The sequence below is a fragment of the Danio aesculapii genome, chromosome 2, assembly GCF_903798145.1.
Source record: "Danio aesculapii chromosome 2, fDanAes4.1, whole genome shotgun sequence".
Classification (NCBI taxonomy): domain Eukaryota; kingdom Metazoa; phylum Chordata; class Actinopteri; order Cypriniformes; family Danionidae; genus Danio; species Danio aesculapii.
Window position 1 is genome coordinate 10,105,780 of NC_079436.1, and position 17,658 is coordinate 10,123,437.

Sequence of the window (17,658 nt, forward strand, 5' to 3'; positions counted from 1 at the left end):
AAAAGTCAATGCTCATGAATAATAATGAGCATAGCAGGATTGGTTAGCGAGTCAGCCATTCAGCGAATCAGTTGAGACTAGTGGGCCAACGTAATTAATATTCATAATCTAATCAGTTCGGGTGCGATCAGAAAGTACAACATTTACGCCACCTGTTGGCGATTGGCTGCGCACAGGATTTGACATAAATAAAAAAATTAAATACAATTTTCCTGGGCTATAGTCCCTGATTATTAGAGTCTACACAACGCAATGAATCGCCACATTCAAATTATAATATAATATAATATAATATAATATAATATAATATAATATAATATAATATAATATAATATAATATAATATATCAAGAGATAAATACTCTTGTCCTCCTCATGAATAATAATGCGGATTAATCAGTCGAGGTTGCTGGGCCAACTTCATTCATTTATTAATTTTCCTTCGCCTTGGTCCATTTATTTACCAGGGGTCGCCACAGCGGAATGAAACACCAACTTATCCAGCATATGTTTTACACAGCCGATGCCCTTCCAGCTACAACCAATGACTGTATAAAATAGGCTGCAACCCAGTATTGGGAAACATCCATACACCTTCACCTGCACACACACACACACACACGCACACACACACACACGCACACACACACACACGGCCAATCATCTAATTCACCTATAGCGCGTGTCTTTGGTCTTGTGGGGGAAACCAGAGCACGCGGAGGAAACCCACGCGAACACAGGGAGAACATGCAACTCCACACAGAAACGCCAACTGACCCAGCTGGGGCTCGAACCAGCGACCTTCCTGCTGTGAGGCGGCAGTGCAGTGACAGAGTCGAGTAGGATCAAATAATTGAATGCCGTAAAATGCAAACGTAACTTAATAACACACATGGTTTATGGCTTGAATGTGGCTAAAAGGTTTTAATACTTCTCAATTAGCCTATGCTGTCGTGCGTACAACAAAACAGGGATTATTATGGAAACAAGAGCCCAATAAGACTGCTGTTTTAATAAGATTGGTTTGCCCTGTTTCAAAACCACGACTGATTGGTAGAGTTTTAAAAACAATTTCCCCTCAGCAACCTTTGAAGTGATTTCCTATTTAAAGATAGGATTTTACCTCAGAAATTTATTTTCATCCGTGATCACGACGCTGTTGCAGTTTTTGCTACATATTTGCTTTATTATATTGACTTCATCAACGTCTTCACGATGTTTTTCTACCCCACGGTGCTCAATCATCGTACTGGGCGATTTGCCACGATATGGTAAGTTTTCAATTCTGTGTGAGGCTTCAAATGTTTGACAACAGGTAGGCCTATATATTCACTGTATGGCTAGGCCTGTCACAATAATCAATATATCGACTTATCGCACAACATGCGAACATGACCTCAATAATGTTTGCTGATGCAATATACACTCACCGGCCACTTTATTAGGTACACTACCTGTCCAACTGCTTGTTAACGGAAATTTCTTATCAGCCACATGGCAGCAACTCAATGCATTTAGACATGTAGACATGGTCAAGACGATCTGCTGCAGTTCAAACTGAGCATCAGAATGGGGAAGAAAGGTGATTTAAGTGACTTTAAACGTGGCATGGTTGTTGGTGACAGATGGGCTGGTATGAGTATTTCATAAACTGCTGATCTACTAGGATTTTCACGCACAACCATCTCTAGGGTTTACAGAGAATGGTCCGAAAAAGAGAAAATATCCAGTGAGCGGCAGTTCTGTGGGTTGTTCAAATGCCTTGTTGGTGCCAGAGGTCAGAGGAGAATGGCCAGACTGGTTCCAGCTGATAGAAAGGAAACAGTTCCTTAAAAAACCACTTGTTACAACGGACGTATGCAGAAGAGCATCTCTGAACACACAACACATCCAACCTTGAGGCAGATGGGCTACAACAGCAGAAGACCACATCAGTTGCCACTCCTGTCAGCTAAGAACAGTAAACTGAGTCTACAATTCACACAGGTTTACCAAAATTGGACAATAGAAAATTGGAAAAACGTTGCCTGGTCTGACGAATCTCAATTTCTGCTGCAACATTCGGATGGTAGGGTCAGAATTTGGAATCAGCAACATGAAAGCATGGATCCATCCTGCCTTGTATCAACGGTTCAGGCTGGTGGTGGTGGTGTATGATGTGGCGGATATTTTCTTGGCACTCTTTGGGCCCATTAGTACCAACTGAGCATCGTGTCAACGCCATAGCCTGAGTATATACCTATCAAATATTGTTATATACAGTACCTGAGTATTGTTGCTGACCATGTCCATCTCTTTATGACCCCAGTGTACTCAACTTCTGATGGCTACTTCCAGCATGAATCATCTCAGACTGGTTTCTTGAACATGACAATGAGTTCCCTGTACTCAAATGGCCTCCACAGTCACCAGAACTCAATCCAATAGAGCACCAATAGGGATGTGGTGAAATGGGAGATTCGCATCATGGATGTGCAGCCGACAAATCTGCAGCAACTGTGTGATGCTCTCATGTCAATATGGAGCAAAATCTCTGAGAAATATTTACAGTGCCTTGTTGAATCTATGTCACGAAGGATTAAGGCAGTTCTGAAGGCAAAAGGGGGTCCAACCTGGCACTAGTGAGTGTATCCCCCCCATACATTAAAAAAAAACAATTCTAGCAACATTTTGCTGCAACATCTCTATCTTTATTTGAGGTGACAGTGTTAGTATGGTTAAAAAAACACTGTAGTATTTACCATAAATTACTATAGTATATTGTCATGTGGGTGTCTGACAACTGAAAATAGATCTGCTAGCAGATATCGCAGCCTGTTATTTTTTACCTTGCACTTTTATGTTAACATTTATTATGATTTATTTAGGATATGCATTTTCACATTCTGTTTCCAGTGCCTGATTAAATAGTTAAAATGACTATAATTACAATAAATATTCTTAAGAATAAAATATGATGTTCTTTGGAAGAGTGTACTTGCAATATGCATATATTTAATGTACATGAATTGTTATTGTCGTATAATGAGTGGCATAAAATGGTCTTCAAATGACAATAATATCATTTATCGCAATATATTTTGGTGCAATTTATTGTACAATAAAAATAGATATCAATAATTTGTTCAATGGTAATAGAATTTTAATAATCTAACTTTATAATGGAGGCAACTCTATTACTAGCCTAACTAACCACATGATGTTATATTCTATATTTTGTAATAGGTCAAATTTAGGGATGGGCCGGTATAAGATTCTGACGGTATGATAACCTTGAATAAAAATATCACAGTTTCACAGTATTTTGATCACTGCTCTAAAATAACCTATTTTTAAATGTCTTAGTAAAAAACAAGAACTTTTTCCTCATTGCAGACAATATATTTCATTTTAGGAAACATTTATAATATTTTGGAACAGTAAACATGTCAGACTAAATAATTAAAATACATCATTGACTTCTGCTAACTATATTAGTTTCAAAAACACAATTTCTTTACAAAACATTAAAAAAACTAACAAAAAAACCTTTACATATACCTTAGGAACAATTTACAGAAAATGTTTGCGGTTTTAAAACCTTGACTTTTCCAAACCGCGGTAAACCTTGAAACTGGTTATCATCCCATGCCTAGTCAAATTACATCTGCATTTATATTGTTTCTTTCAAATGCAGTTCCTGAATGTTAATAATACATGTAAAAACTTTTATGTTCAGGTTGGCTGCCACTAAAGGACGAAAGATAAGTCGGAGAGATCTACTCAAAGTCAATGTCCAGCACACCTGGTTAGTGGACTTAATATTCAATTAAGAATAAAGCATGAATGACTGGTGGGCAATGCGGTGGCGCAGTAGGTAATGCTGTTGCCCCACAGCAAGAAGGTCGCTGGTTCGAGCCTCAGCTGGGCGGTTGGCATTTCTGTGTGGAGTTTGCATGTTCTCCTCGTGTTGGTGTGGGTTTTCTCTGGGTGCTCCGGTTTCCTCCACAAGTCCAAAGACATGTGCTATAGGTGAATTGGGAATGCTAAAATTGTCCGTAGTGTATGTCTGTGAATGAGAACTTATGGGTGTTTCCCAGTAATGGGTTGCAGCTGTGAGGGCATCCACTGTGTAAAACATGTGCTGTATAAGTTGGCGGTTCATTCCGCTGTGGCGACCCCTGATTTTTAAAGGGACTAAGCCGAAAAGAAATGAATAAATGAATGAATAGCTGCGTCCCAAATCGCATACTTATGCACTATTCTGCACCATTTTGTAGTATAAATAGTGCAAGTAGTGCGTTCACACTGAAAACTCTAAAATTAATAAGTGCACTTTAATTACCCGGGTGATGCACTCATTCAGCCAATAAAATGAGGTGTGGAATGATGGACACTTCACGCACTCAACGACCGCAGGTTTGCTCACGTAGCGGAGGGAGCGGAGCTATCGGGCGCACATGTTGGATAACTTGTATGTATTAAACAAAAATGTATTTTGGATGGTGAAAGCAAAACTGTGATTATAGCGCCTCCCGTTGGTGAATGTGGTTATACTCAAAGCAGGTATTATTTGATAGTTTGGTCATTTATTTCACTGATTTGGCAACCGTCAAACATCTTCAGGGAAACGGTTTGAATTTCCGCTTAGTAAAAAACATTAGTGCTCCATTTGGGACAACACTACATACATGTACTATGCTGTTGAGTGTGTAAGTGCATAAGTACATGGTGCATTAATGTATAGTGTGCCATTTGAGACGCAGCTAATGACTGGTCAGATTCATTATTATCACATTTCTACAGGGTAATAATATATAAATTATTGGTATTTATATGGATACCAATAATAAAATGGGAATGGTTGGTGATATAAATGTCCTGTTTGTGACATATTAGTATATGTGAGGGGGCAAACTTTTCAAGATGGGTGGTGACCATGGTGGCCATTTTGAAGTCGCCATCTTGGATCCAACTTTAGTTTTTTCAATAGGAAGAGAGTCATGTGACACATCAAACTTATTGGAAATTTCACAAGGAAAACAATGGTGTGCTTGTTTTTAACGTAACTTTATTCTTTCATGAGCCCCCTCACATATACTAATATGCCACAAACAGGACGTTAATATCACCAACCTATGGAACAAAATCCATACCCAAAAGTATTGAATTAAAAATCTTGTTCAATAGCACAACTGAAAAAAATAATACACCGAATTAACAAGTGCTTGAATTTTAATGACTTGAATTCCAGGATTTGTATTTTTAGTTCCTGAAATTTAACATAGTTGTATATTAAAGCTGTGAATATTTCAACTAAAAATATTTCAAACACGTATTCATACAATTCATATTCAATTTCCTGATTACACTTACAAAATATTCAAAACCCTTAAAAAATATGATGTATAATGTTCAAAAGGTAATTTTCAGCTCATTTTATTTCAGTTCAAAAATTTGCTTCCATAAATTCAGTGGCTCAAATTCGACTGTTAAAATTCGACACTGATTTTGTTCCATACCAACCATTCCCATTTTATTAAGGTGTATCCATATAAATGGCCCACCCTGTACTACAGTGAAATCAGTAACATGCGTGGGTTCATTAGACACAGGCCTCATAGGTGAAGAGTTTATATACTGTTTCGTCTTAGGATACAAAATACGGTATGTTCTAAGAACATTCCCAGTTAGTTGTAGAAACATTGCTGAATGTTCTTTAAACGTTTCACCCTGGAATGTTCTTCCATTTGACTTTTTTAGCATTAATACAAATGTAACATTAACATTATTTTACTTTCGATGAGTCTGAAACTAGTAACATTTAACTGAAACATTTAGAAAAAGAGAAGAAAGAACAATGTAAGGGCGACACGGTGGCTCAGTGGTTAGCACTGTTGCCTCACAGCAAGAAGGTTGCTGGTTCGAGTCCCGGCTGGGTCAGTTGGCATTTCTGTGTGGATTTTGCATGTTCTCCTCTTATTGGGTTTCCTCTGGGTGCTCCGGTTTCCCCCACAGTCCAAAGACGTGTGCTATAGGTGAATTGAATAAGCTAAATTGGCTATTGTTTATGAGTGTCTGTGCGAGAGTGTATGGGTGTATCCCAGTTCTGGGTTGCAGCTGGAAGGGCATCTGCTGCGTAAAACATATTCTGAATAAGTTTGCGGTTCATTCCGCTGTAGCGACCCCTGACAAAGAAAGGGACATAGGAAAATGAATGAATAATTCACAAATTTGTGATGACTATACTGTAAAAACTATGACATAAAATCATGACAACAATGGTTTTTGTTACATCAACTAATTTAAATCAGGTTTCAACAATTTTTTTTATATCTTTAGTCAAAGTTGAGATGACTAAAAGTTCATTTGATTCATTTAAAACATTGTGTCATTTCATTTTTCATATCATATTATCATTTAATGTGTTTTACCCCATATTTCTATTCCATTGAAGTTGTCATAATTGTGTTTTACAGCAATGACATCATGGATTTCGTGTTGGTCAGAGTCCCGCCCCCCATGGCAGGATTGCCCCGCCCCCGTTTCTCCCTGTACCTCTCCTCTCAGCTGCAGTACGGAGTCATACTTGTCTTCCACAGGCAGTGTGAATTTTTATTAGGTTGGTTTTGCTGTAAAATCAGGGTGAAGTTCTTTTTGAGGGTGAAAAATATTCAATAATAAACTAATTTAAACATTATATTGATTATTTTTAATAAAACATTTAAAAGCAACATAAGCTCATTCTGAAAACATAGCCCTATATACATTTCTGGAGATCGTGAATTATGTAGCCAGAAGTACATATGTCTGGATTTTTTCTTTAAAATGAACAATACGGCGCGGGACAGCTTTCCCGCTGTTGCCAGTTTGCCCGATTTTTTGTCCAGTTAGCTCGCCATGTACGAACGGTTCCAGAAAGCGGGTACGACAAAAACAGAAGTAAAACAATAAAATAAACAAGTAAATAACAGGGTGAGAATGTGATAAAATCTGAAAACGTGGTAAAAATCACGTGAGGGCTTTTCTTTTTCTGGATTGATTCTTAAAACTGTCAATTGGGTTTAGGGCAGTGGGTGGGCGGGTCAATCGGTGCTTTTGAAAACACTATCGGTTGGGTGTGGGGAAGGAGGAGGGTGAGTCAGTTGGTCAGTCAGTCAGTCAACAGCAGCCTCTGGTGGATTTACATGAGAAGAGCAGGCGCAAAAGGCACTCGTGAGAGAAATTTGAGATCTCAAAAAGCATACACAGTAGCCTCAAGTGGATTTGCAAAAACAAAAAGTGCAAAAAAAAATGTACCTCCTGTCACATATTTGGTGCTCTCCAGAAATTTATATGGCGGTACTTTTTCAGAATGAGCCTGGGTTGTTCAAAAGCTACTGATTTAATCTGTCAAAAAATACCAAAACAACCTAAGCTCAAATTGGGTAAAATATGGACTAACTTGAATATTGGGTTAAATTTAGTCATATTAATTTAATTAAAAAAATTAACCCAGCAGTTGGTTCAGTCCGTATTACACCCATAATAGGGTTGAGACAACCTATCATGTTTTAGAGTGAATGTTTTTTGTTATTTTTACTGTTTTACTGTAACAGATTGCTCATGTTTCCTTAGAGGACACTCAGGGGGCGATTGACAAGCTGCTCCGTCTAAACCGAAAGGCTAACATTGATTTGATGGAGGAAGATACCAGGTCAGGGGTTATATTATTGTTTATACATGCTTCTTTATGAACATCTTTCACATTGTTAGGATTTAGGCCAATAGGCTGATATTCATTCATTCATTCATTTCACATCAGGTTAGTCCCTTATTTATCAGGGGTCGCCACAGCGGAATGAACCACCAACTATTCTAGCATATTTTTTATGCAGCAGTTGCCCTTCCAGCCGCAATCCAGTACTGGAGAACACCAATACACACTCACATGTTCACACACATACATACACTACGAACAATTTTAGTTCATCCAATTCACCTATAACGCATGTCTTTGGACTGTGGAGGAAACTGGAGCACCCGGAGGACACCCACACCAACTTCGGGAGAACCACACAGAAATGACAATTGGCCCAGCTGAGACTCGAACCAGCGACCTTCTTGCTGTGAGGCGACAGTGCTAACCACTGAGCTACCAGTTAACCAGTACATTAACATCAGTATCCTTTTGAAAGGAATGTGCATAAATATTAGTTCTTTTAATTTTATGATGTTTTAAGTTTTCTTCATCTGAAGTATTTATTAGCCTGTTTTGAATGGTTAAATTAAGCAGAATGTCCTCCACAAAGGCTTGCAGCCTTTATAATTAAAAGCAAGCAGTATTACGGTTAAAAGTAGGGATGTCCCGATCAGGTTTTTTTGCCCTTGAGTCCGAGTCATTTGATTTTGAATATTTACCAATACTGAAACCAGATCCGATACTTAATACATAAAAAGAAACAGATCCAGGATGTTCCTTATTATTTATTTAATTCAACTTATTTTAACATTCAACAACTCTGTTAACAAACAGAGCACTTTTGTGAGGCAACTTGAACAATCAAGTAATAAATAACATCAATTCCTAACTTTTGAACTTTAGTACAACAGTAAATATGTAAAAAAACTATTACACAATGAAATAGCACCTCAACTTAAACACCCAGCAGGCAATCCCAAGTTTATATATCTCACAGTTGGCTATGGCAATGTTGTCATCATCAACTTTATAATACCTCCAGACCGCAGACATGCTCGCACTTTCTGCTTCCACATTCTACTTTGTTGAGATTTAACCAATAGCATCCCTGCAACAAAGTGATATCATGCCTATCATATGATGCTGTTTCTATAGATGTGTTAAAAAATAATGAGAATATATATATATATATATATATATATATATATATATATATATATATATATATATATACACACACACATACATACATATATACATACACACATATTCTCATTATTTTTTAACACATCTATAGTTAAAGCAAGGTTTATTAAAAGACCCTGTTTATTTTTTTCCCAATTTCTGTTTAATGGAGAGAAGATTTATTCAACACATTTCTAAACTTAGTTTTAATAACTCATTTTTAATAACTGATTTATTTTATCTTTGTCATGATGACAGTAAATAATATTTGACTAGGTTAATTAGGTTAACTAGGGGGGTTAGGGTAATCGGCAAGTAATCTGCAAATTATTTAACGATGGTTTGTTCTGTAGACTATAAAAAAAAAAATAAATAAAAGCTGCTTTTATTCTAGCCGAAGTAAACAAAAAAAAAAGAATTTCTCCAGAAGAAAAAATATTATCAGACATATGAAATGAACAATTCTGTTAAACATCATTTAGGAAATATTTAAAAATAGAAAAAAAATTAAAAGGGTGGCTAATAGTTTTGACTTCAACTGTATATAAAAATATATATTCGAGTCCTGAGTGGGAGGTATTGTAACGTGGAGACTGACACGGAGGGATCCATTATGCAGTATTTATTAGTCACAGTCAAACATCCAATACGCACTAAAGTGTGAACACACATCAACAGTAATCAATAATGGTCTTGGGGCTGGCGGCTGACAGACACAGAGTGATTTACCAGTCACAGATCAGTGGCAGGCAGAGTGGTTCAGAATCCGTTAGACAGGCTTGGGTCGAGGGCAGGCAGCGTGGTTCAGAGTCCGTGTAAAAAGCAAGGGTAGTGGGTAGGCAGAAGTCAACTCAGAGTCAGAAACAGTCCGGGGTGATTCTCAGAAGATCAGACAGGAAAACCCACTCAGTAATGCTGGCCGGGGCTAAACAAGACTTCACAATGAACTGGTGTTTGAGTGTGGCTTATATAGGAAGCTTGGGTCGTTAACTAGATTCAGTTCAGGTGTGTGCACAATCACTTCAGATGGATGATGTAATGCTTAAAAGTCCGGGGATGGTGACCTCTGCTGGCCAGTGAGGGGAATGACTGGGACCGAGTCTGTAACAGGTATACATCCTATCCTGATGGAGTCTGAAACTACGTGATCAAGCCCGATTTCCAATCACGTGGTCGGATCTGGACATCCCTAGTTAAAAGGAAGCAAAATGTACAGTTTTGATACATAATATTATGTTAGAGCGGTGTTTCTCAACCATGTTCCTAGTGGACCACCAGCTATGCACATTTTCCATCTCTCCTTAACCAAACACACCTGATTCAGATCATCAGCTCAATAGCAGAGACTGAAAGACCTGTAATAAGTGTGACAGACAAAGGTAACATCCAAAACATACAGTGTTGGTGGTCCTCCAGGAATGTGGTTGAGAAACATTAGGATAGAGCAACGACAGGATAAACATACAAAATGAATGAAAAAAAGATTCAGAACTTGAAGCATATAATAAGTGACATTCATGGTAAATCAATTTTCTGCTTCCTCTCAGGCAGAGTCACATGATCCCCGATGCTGTTGCCTTATTTGATGAAACCGAGGGTGCGAGAGATCCATTCTTTGGGATCATGGAGTACGGCCTGCCAAGTCCAAGCAGCTTAATACAGGTGCATGTTACTCAGAATTACAAAGAAGCTCTGAGGGTTAGTACACTGCCCTTCAATAGTTTGGGATGACTGATTTAGTTAGTCATTTACGTATATATACTTTAATAATCGAGGAAGCAGTAAACTGAAAATTTAAAATAAAGATGTTTTTAAAAAATTATGAAAATATAAAATTCACTTTTATCTTTAATTTATTTAATTAATCATCCTAAAAATGTATCTGTAGTTTTCTACAAATAAAGTATATTAAGCAGCTCAATCATTTTCAACATGTTTCTCGAGCAGAAAATCAGGAGTCTTGTCTTGTCATTTGTCATCACAGGAATACATTTCATTAAGATATATTTAATAACTGATTAGCTAAAGAAATTACTTTTAAAAACATAAAAAAACTGTGAGTCTTAATGACTAAACGTTTAAAGTTATTGTTATTTCTACCTGTGATCTGTCATTATTATACACTGCTCAAAAAAATAAAGGGAACACTAAAATAACGCATTCTAGATCTGAATGAATGAAATATTCTTATTAAATACTTTGTTCTTTACTTAGTTAATTGTGCTGACAACAAAATTACACAAACATTATCTATGGAAATCAGATTTATTAACCTATGGAGGTCTGGATTTGGAGTCACACTCAAAATTAGATATTACTAGATATTTTTAGATTTGACTAGATATTTTTTAAGATACTAGTATTTAGCTTAAAGTGACATTTAAAGGCTTAACTAGGTTAATTAAGTAAGTTATGGGAATTAGGTAAGTCATTGTATAACAGTGGTTTGTTTAGTAGACAATCGAAAAAAATAGCTTAAGTGGCTAATAATATTGACCTTAAAATGGTTTTAAAAAAATAATAAAAACTGCTTTTATTCTAGCCGAAATAAAACAAATAAGACTTTCTCCAGAAGAAAAAATATTATAGGAAATACTGTGAAAAATTCCTTGCTCTGTTGAACATTATTTGGGAAATATTTGAAAAAGAAAAAAATCACAGGAGGGCTAATAATTTTAATTCAACTGTATATAAAACCAGTGTTTTTAGATTAGGTTTTACATATTGTGCCTTTAAAGAAGGGTTTTTGCTAGTCATGTGTGGTCTAATCTCGTATACTGTGGTTCAGAGACGTGAAAAGGTTTTACCAGAGTCTGTCCCGCCTGCTAGTCAGCCATCACCACCTTCAGATGGTGAGCACTTCATAATTCACACTAAAATATACATAAAGAAATGAAGAGTTCAGATGCAAAGCTCTCGAAATGCCATCTAAATATTTTTTTCTAAAATTAGCATTTTTTTCAGCCTCCTATGTTTATGATCAGTTATTTCACCTTAAAGACAATGAAAATAACATATTCATTCACACAAAAGTGAAATAACTGGTCGTACACACAGGATCCTGAAAAAAAGCTCATTTTAGATGATAATTTCAGACAGCACTTAGAGGCTTTTGTATCTGAACTCCTCAAATCTAAAATTTTTTACATATTTTAAAGCTTCTTCTTCTGTCTGCAGGCATCACAGCGAGCCAGGAGTCCATCACTCTGACAGAACCAGAGCCACTCATCATGCCTGAGCCACAGGTACATCCAACCCAGGCTCATTATCTATACATACACCTGTATAGTTTTCTGGAGAGTGCAAAATACGTCCCAGGAGGTCGATTTTTTTGTGGTTTTTGTTTTCACGAATCCACTAAAGGCCGCTGTGTATGCTTTTTGAGATCTCAAATTTCTCTTGTGAGTGCCATTCTCGCTTGCTTTTCTTGCATAAATTCAACCTAAATTCACAGGCTGCTGTCGACTGACTTACTGACTGACTGACTGACTCAACCAATAGTGTTTTCAAAAGCAACCCAGAAAAAGAAAAGCCCCCTAATTTCTACCACGTTCTCAGATCTTAGCAGGTTTTCCAGGTTTAATTTTTTGCCTTTTGTCTTACCTGCTTCTTGGAACTGTTCTTCGCCAGACTCGAACCCTGTTGTCATGGTCAACTCTGCTCTGCATCTCAAAACCACCTGACGTACACGCCTAGCCACTGGGATATCTGGTAACAGCAGAAAAGCTATCCACACGGAGACAAGTGGTCAGCTGGTAAGCGAGAAAAGGAACGGCATCATACCGCCCCGTAGCATTCATTTGAAAGACGAAATGCAGCCGTATGTACCTCTGGCTACATAATTTGCGCTCTCCAGAAATATATACAGGGCTACGTATTCACAATGAGCCTGTGTTGGGTACATCTGTCCATCCGCCCATATCTCCATCATTACTACTGAAAATCCAGTTGTGCATTCAGATCTCTGTCTGTCCTGACTGTTTCAGTTTGAAGGAGCAGATCTGCAGGAGGCCAATATGATCGAACTACTGCTGGAGCAGCCGGACCACTTTCTTGAGCGTGAGTAATCGCGACATGCTGGTTTCACTCAAACCCGTAATCAGGGGCTGCAATTATCCAGGTGCCGGATACAGATACAGCATATATTCACTCAAACCACCCACATAGCAAAATTTCAAGAATGTTTAGCTGATTTTTTCATGAAAAACCTTATTTCCAAATGTTCTCTTCTGTATGTTTTAAAGGGGACCTATTATGTAAAAATAAAATATTATAAAATGCTTTTATAAGAGGTTTAAGCACAGTTATGTGGCAACAAAATGTGAATATAACCAGTTTCTAATGGTAAAAAAGACTTAATTCTATATTTTTATAAACACACTTGATAAAAACAGTCTGCAGAAACACTTTGATTGACATTCTCCCTTTCTACATGTCATCAGAGGGGGAAAGCCACGCCCATTAGTGATCATTAGCAGAGACAGACCTGAGTGAGAAGCAGCCGTCTGCCATTAGGGCTCATTCAGACCAAATGAGTCTTTGCTTCTAAAAAAAAACAGCTGATTGTTTTTTAAAGGTGCAGTGGAATGCGAGATCCATTTGATGCAATATCATGAACGTGATGTAGGTTTGCAACCACACAATGGCTGCATTTCTTTTTAAATAGTGATTTTAAGCAATAATGCAGAGGATAGAAAGAGAAAGCAGCTATTAAAGTAATGTAAAATGTGAACACTAACAAGACAGAGGTTATGGTTATTGGTTCTTCCAACTAACTGCGTGAAACTAAACCTCTTAAAATTAACCTAGACAGTGTTGGGCAAGCTACTTGAAAAATGTAGTGAGCTAAGCTATTAGCTACACTACTTAAAATGTAGCTTAACTACACTAAAAGGTATACCCTGGGAAATGTAGCAAGCTAAGCTAAAGTTACTTTGCAAAAGTAGCTTAGCTACATTTAAGCTATTTTTGCAATTTTTATTTTTAAATCGAAGCAACTTAAATTATCATTCATATCTTAGTGATCACTAAAACTGTCAATGAATCATATGAGGCAGAATTGTTCAGTTCAGTTCTTTACTGTAAATAATATTGTACCAAACAGAAACAAATTGTAGCATATAACAGCAAAAACAAAAAATAAAATACAACCAGGTGTTGCGCATCTAAAATACTATAGTAATGTATAGTAAAGGGAAATATTTATGAATAAGCATTAAATTACACCAACTTACATATTGTAGTATCATTAATAACTATCATGAAATAATAGTAATTACCGTAGTATACTTTAGCCTTTACAACAGTAAACTATATATATATATATATATATATATATATATATATATATATATATATATATATATATATATATATATATATATATACTCCAATAGTAAACTATATATATACTTCCTATATATACTATATATATTTCCATCAAGCAAGTTTCTCGTGTCGGCCCAATCATTGATTTGCGACGTCATCGACAAGAGCGAGAGGTGGCAGTAACGCACCAAAAAGTTGTCAACATCGTAAAACAGGAAGAAGAAGAAATTGTCATTCTCGCCATCATATGGATTTACTCTCATCGGCTAGACACCGGCCTCACAGCTCTGTGAATGTTAGTGCCATCACTTGTTGATCTGTGTTTGGTAAATGTAGCTTGTATGGACACTACTGTGCTACTTGACTAATAAAATAGCTTCGCTACTGAAAAGCTATTGGATTTATAAAGTAGCGACGCCACCGCCACGCTACTGAAAAATGTAGTTAAACTAGTCGACGCTACTGCCCAACACTGAACCTAGATGGCCCTGTCGTTTATGTTTAGACCAAAGTATACAACTTGGGGGTAATATTTGACAAAAATGAAACATTTGACCCCCACATGCTGACCGCTGTAAAGACTTCATTTTTTCATCTCAAAAACATTTCAAAAATCCACCCCATGCTGTCTTTTTCTGTGGCAGAAAAACTGATTAATACTTAAATTTTTTCCCACTTAGACTACTGCAATGCCTTACGTTAATAGCTGGCGTTTCCAAAATGAACATAAAAAAAACAGTATGTTCAAAACTAGTTTTGGAACCTCTCCATTGGCTACCAGTCAGATTCTGTTTTGATTTTAAAATCCTCATGCTTACATACAAGGCCCTGCATGGTTTGGCTCCACACTATCTGTCTGAACTTAAACACGGTGCTCCCTTTCACGTGACTTCCATTCCTCTGACTTTGGTTTTTTAACAGTCCCCTCCAATCGTCTGTGCCCTATGGGTGACCGGGCTTTCTCTTACCTGGCTCCGAGGCTCTGGAACTCTCTCCCTTAGGACATTAAACACGCTGAATCTTTTAAATTGTTTAAATCAGCCTTGAAATCTCACAACTTAATTCTCACCTGTTCGTGAGGTGTGCATTCTTGGTTTGTTTTATGTTTTTATGGTTCTAGATATTTGAATGTTTTATCTATTGTTATTCATTTTCTTTTCAGCTTAGTTCCTTTATTATTCTGGGGTCACCACAGCGGAATGAACCGCCAACTTATCCAGCACGTTTTTACGCAGCGGATGCCCTTCCAGCCGCAACCCATTACTGGGAAACATCCATTCACACTCATACACTACGGACAATTTAGCTTAATAAACCGGAGCACCCGGAGGAAACCCACCCGAACGCAGGGAGAACATGCAAACTCCAATGCCAACTAACCCAGAGGCTCGAACCAGCAACCTTCTTGCTGTGAGGCGACAGCACTACCTACTGCGCCACTGCGTCGCCTTTATCTATCTGTTTTGAATGATTCAATTTTAGCGCTCTGAGAATTACGTTTTAAAGTCACTACAGTATATAAAAATAAATTATTATTATTATTATAAAATTAGTTTTCAGTCAGGCTCATGTAACAACTTGTTTAATTGGCTTATTAAAAATAATATTTAGTATGTAACATTTTATTTTTATTTTATTTTATTAGCTTACTTCTAGAGATGGCAGAGTCATACTTGATCAATTGAGAAGTTATTCATTTGTTTGTTTACATTCACCCATATAAATCATTCGCGAGCACTCACCTTAAAACAATGCAGTCAATTACCATTAATTAGTCAAAATAAAATTGCTCTTTCATTATGTATTTGATTATATGTGTTATTTGGATTTAGCATTATGTATTTTTGTTGTATTTTATCATATTTGGTTGTGTTATTTTTGGCTAATTATTTTGAAAATTAAACTATTCCAATCTGGCTTTTGTTTACTTGCTTTTATAGTTTATTTAGAGTTCATTTACACATTTATTAGTTAAATAATTTATTATAAAACAAAGTTTTTAATTCTTTACTTTTATTGAAATATTCCCCAAACCCCCTATCACACACATGCAGTTTGAAAACCTCTTATACAGCACCTGTAAATAAAAAAGTCCTTTCCAGACATTAAATGCATGAGTTAAATAAAGTATAATAAAGGCCATATATGTGCCAGATGTGACATATTTAGATAATTCATGGCATTATTCACTGATGCATCATGTACTGCATCACAGATAAAACCAAAGGTCAGACCATTGACTATTCCTAATATATTTATATAAAATATTTCATTCAGTTATTCATTTTCCTTCGGCTTAGTTCCTTTATTCATCAGGGGTCGCCAACTGACCCAGCCGGGACTCAAACCAGCGACCTTCTTGCTGTGAGGCGACAGTGCTAACCACTGAGGCACCATGTCGCCCTATAAAATATTTATAACATCATAAATTCTTTTAATCTTAACTTATTTTATTAGCTGACTTCTAGATTTACTGTGGTCTAGAACCATCACTGCTAGTAAAGCCCAGATATGGTGCTCAGCGGTTACTCAGCCATTTCTGTCATGTTGTTTTATAAGATTCAGATTTGAGAAGGGAATGTGTTTTTGCAGGTGAAGATGAGAGACAGATGGAGATAGACAGAGAGAGAGAGCGAATAGAGGAGGACAGAGAGCTGATGATGTCTGAGGAAAGAGAGCTGGAGAGAGCAGCAGTGGAGAGAGAGACAGCCAGAGATCTGACGATATCAGCCTCTTTGGATCTGTATGTAGAGAGAATTACAAACTCATTTACACTTAAATTGGTGAACAAAAAATTAAAAAAATGTCTCATGTTTGGAAAAAAAAGAGCTTGAAGGATATTAAGTTCCTGTGAAAATCCAAAACATTAACACACAATCCCTTTTGGTTAGATAAATTAGCATTTTTAACCATTTATTTATTTTTTTTCACCCAGACTTTAACAATTAGAAACCAACCCAGGCTCATTGGAGATATGTGCCCAGGTCTACATTTTTGCTAACTCAGAAATGTGTTCCCTGTATGAGACAAAATTCCTGCCTAAATTTTTACAGTCGCGGATAGATAAATAATGTGTGTAAATCAAAAAATTGACGTTGTATGTAAAATTATAACGCGCAAAAGTGAAAACTAAACTAAGAAACAGTGAGGTACCAAAAGATAATGAGCATAAATCAAAAATGAAAATGTGTTTGGCTAGAGGAGCAACTGCCAAACTCGACTAGTGGACCAATGATGATTGAAACCTGTGATTTAATTGAAAGTCAAATGGCATCTTTTGGAAAGTAACCACAGAATGTGGAAACAAGAGCGAAGAGGAAAAGACGTGAGCACTCAAAACAGTCAAATATGAGCAGAAAAACATTTTGTCTAAACGCGTTTTTATTTTTGATTCACACTCATTGGGTCCTATCAGACAGCCGGCGCAATAAAGCGCAAGACGTGTATGGTTTGATTTATTGCTATTTTCAGACCAGCGCAACAGTA

At 36.8% G+C, this 17,658-nt stretch overlaps 1 protein-coding gene across 1 annotated transcript in view; it reads left to right on the plus strand.

The window, feature by feature from the left end:
• The first annotated feature begins 1,214 nt into the window (after positions 1–1,214).
• LOC130234553 (meiotic recombination protein REC8 homolog) overlaps positions 1,215–17,658 on the plus strand; it is a 30,479-nt gene continuing 14,035 nt past the window's right edge. Inside the window, exons 1-9 of the mRNA XM_056464792.1 lie at positions 1,215–1,270; positions 3,718–3,786; positions 6,458–6,600; positions 7,596–7,674; positions 10,392–10,542; positions 11,633–11,696; positions 12,022–12,089; positions 12,831–12,903; positions 16,765–16,915. Of these exons, the coding sequence (XP_056320767.1) occupies positions 1,215–1,270; positions 3,718–3,786; positions 6,458–6,600; positions 7,596–7,674; positions 10,392–10,542; positions 11,633–11,696; positions 12,022–12,089; positions 12,831–12,903; positions 16,765–16,915 (854 nt within the window). The remainder of the gene's footprint in view (positions 1,271–3,717; positions 3,787–6,457; positions 6,601–7,595; positions 7,675–10,391; positions 10,543–11,632; positions 11,697–12,021; positions 12,090–12,830; positions 12,904–16,764; positions 16,916–17,658) is intronic.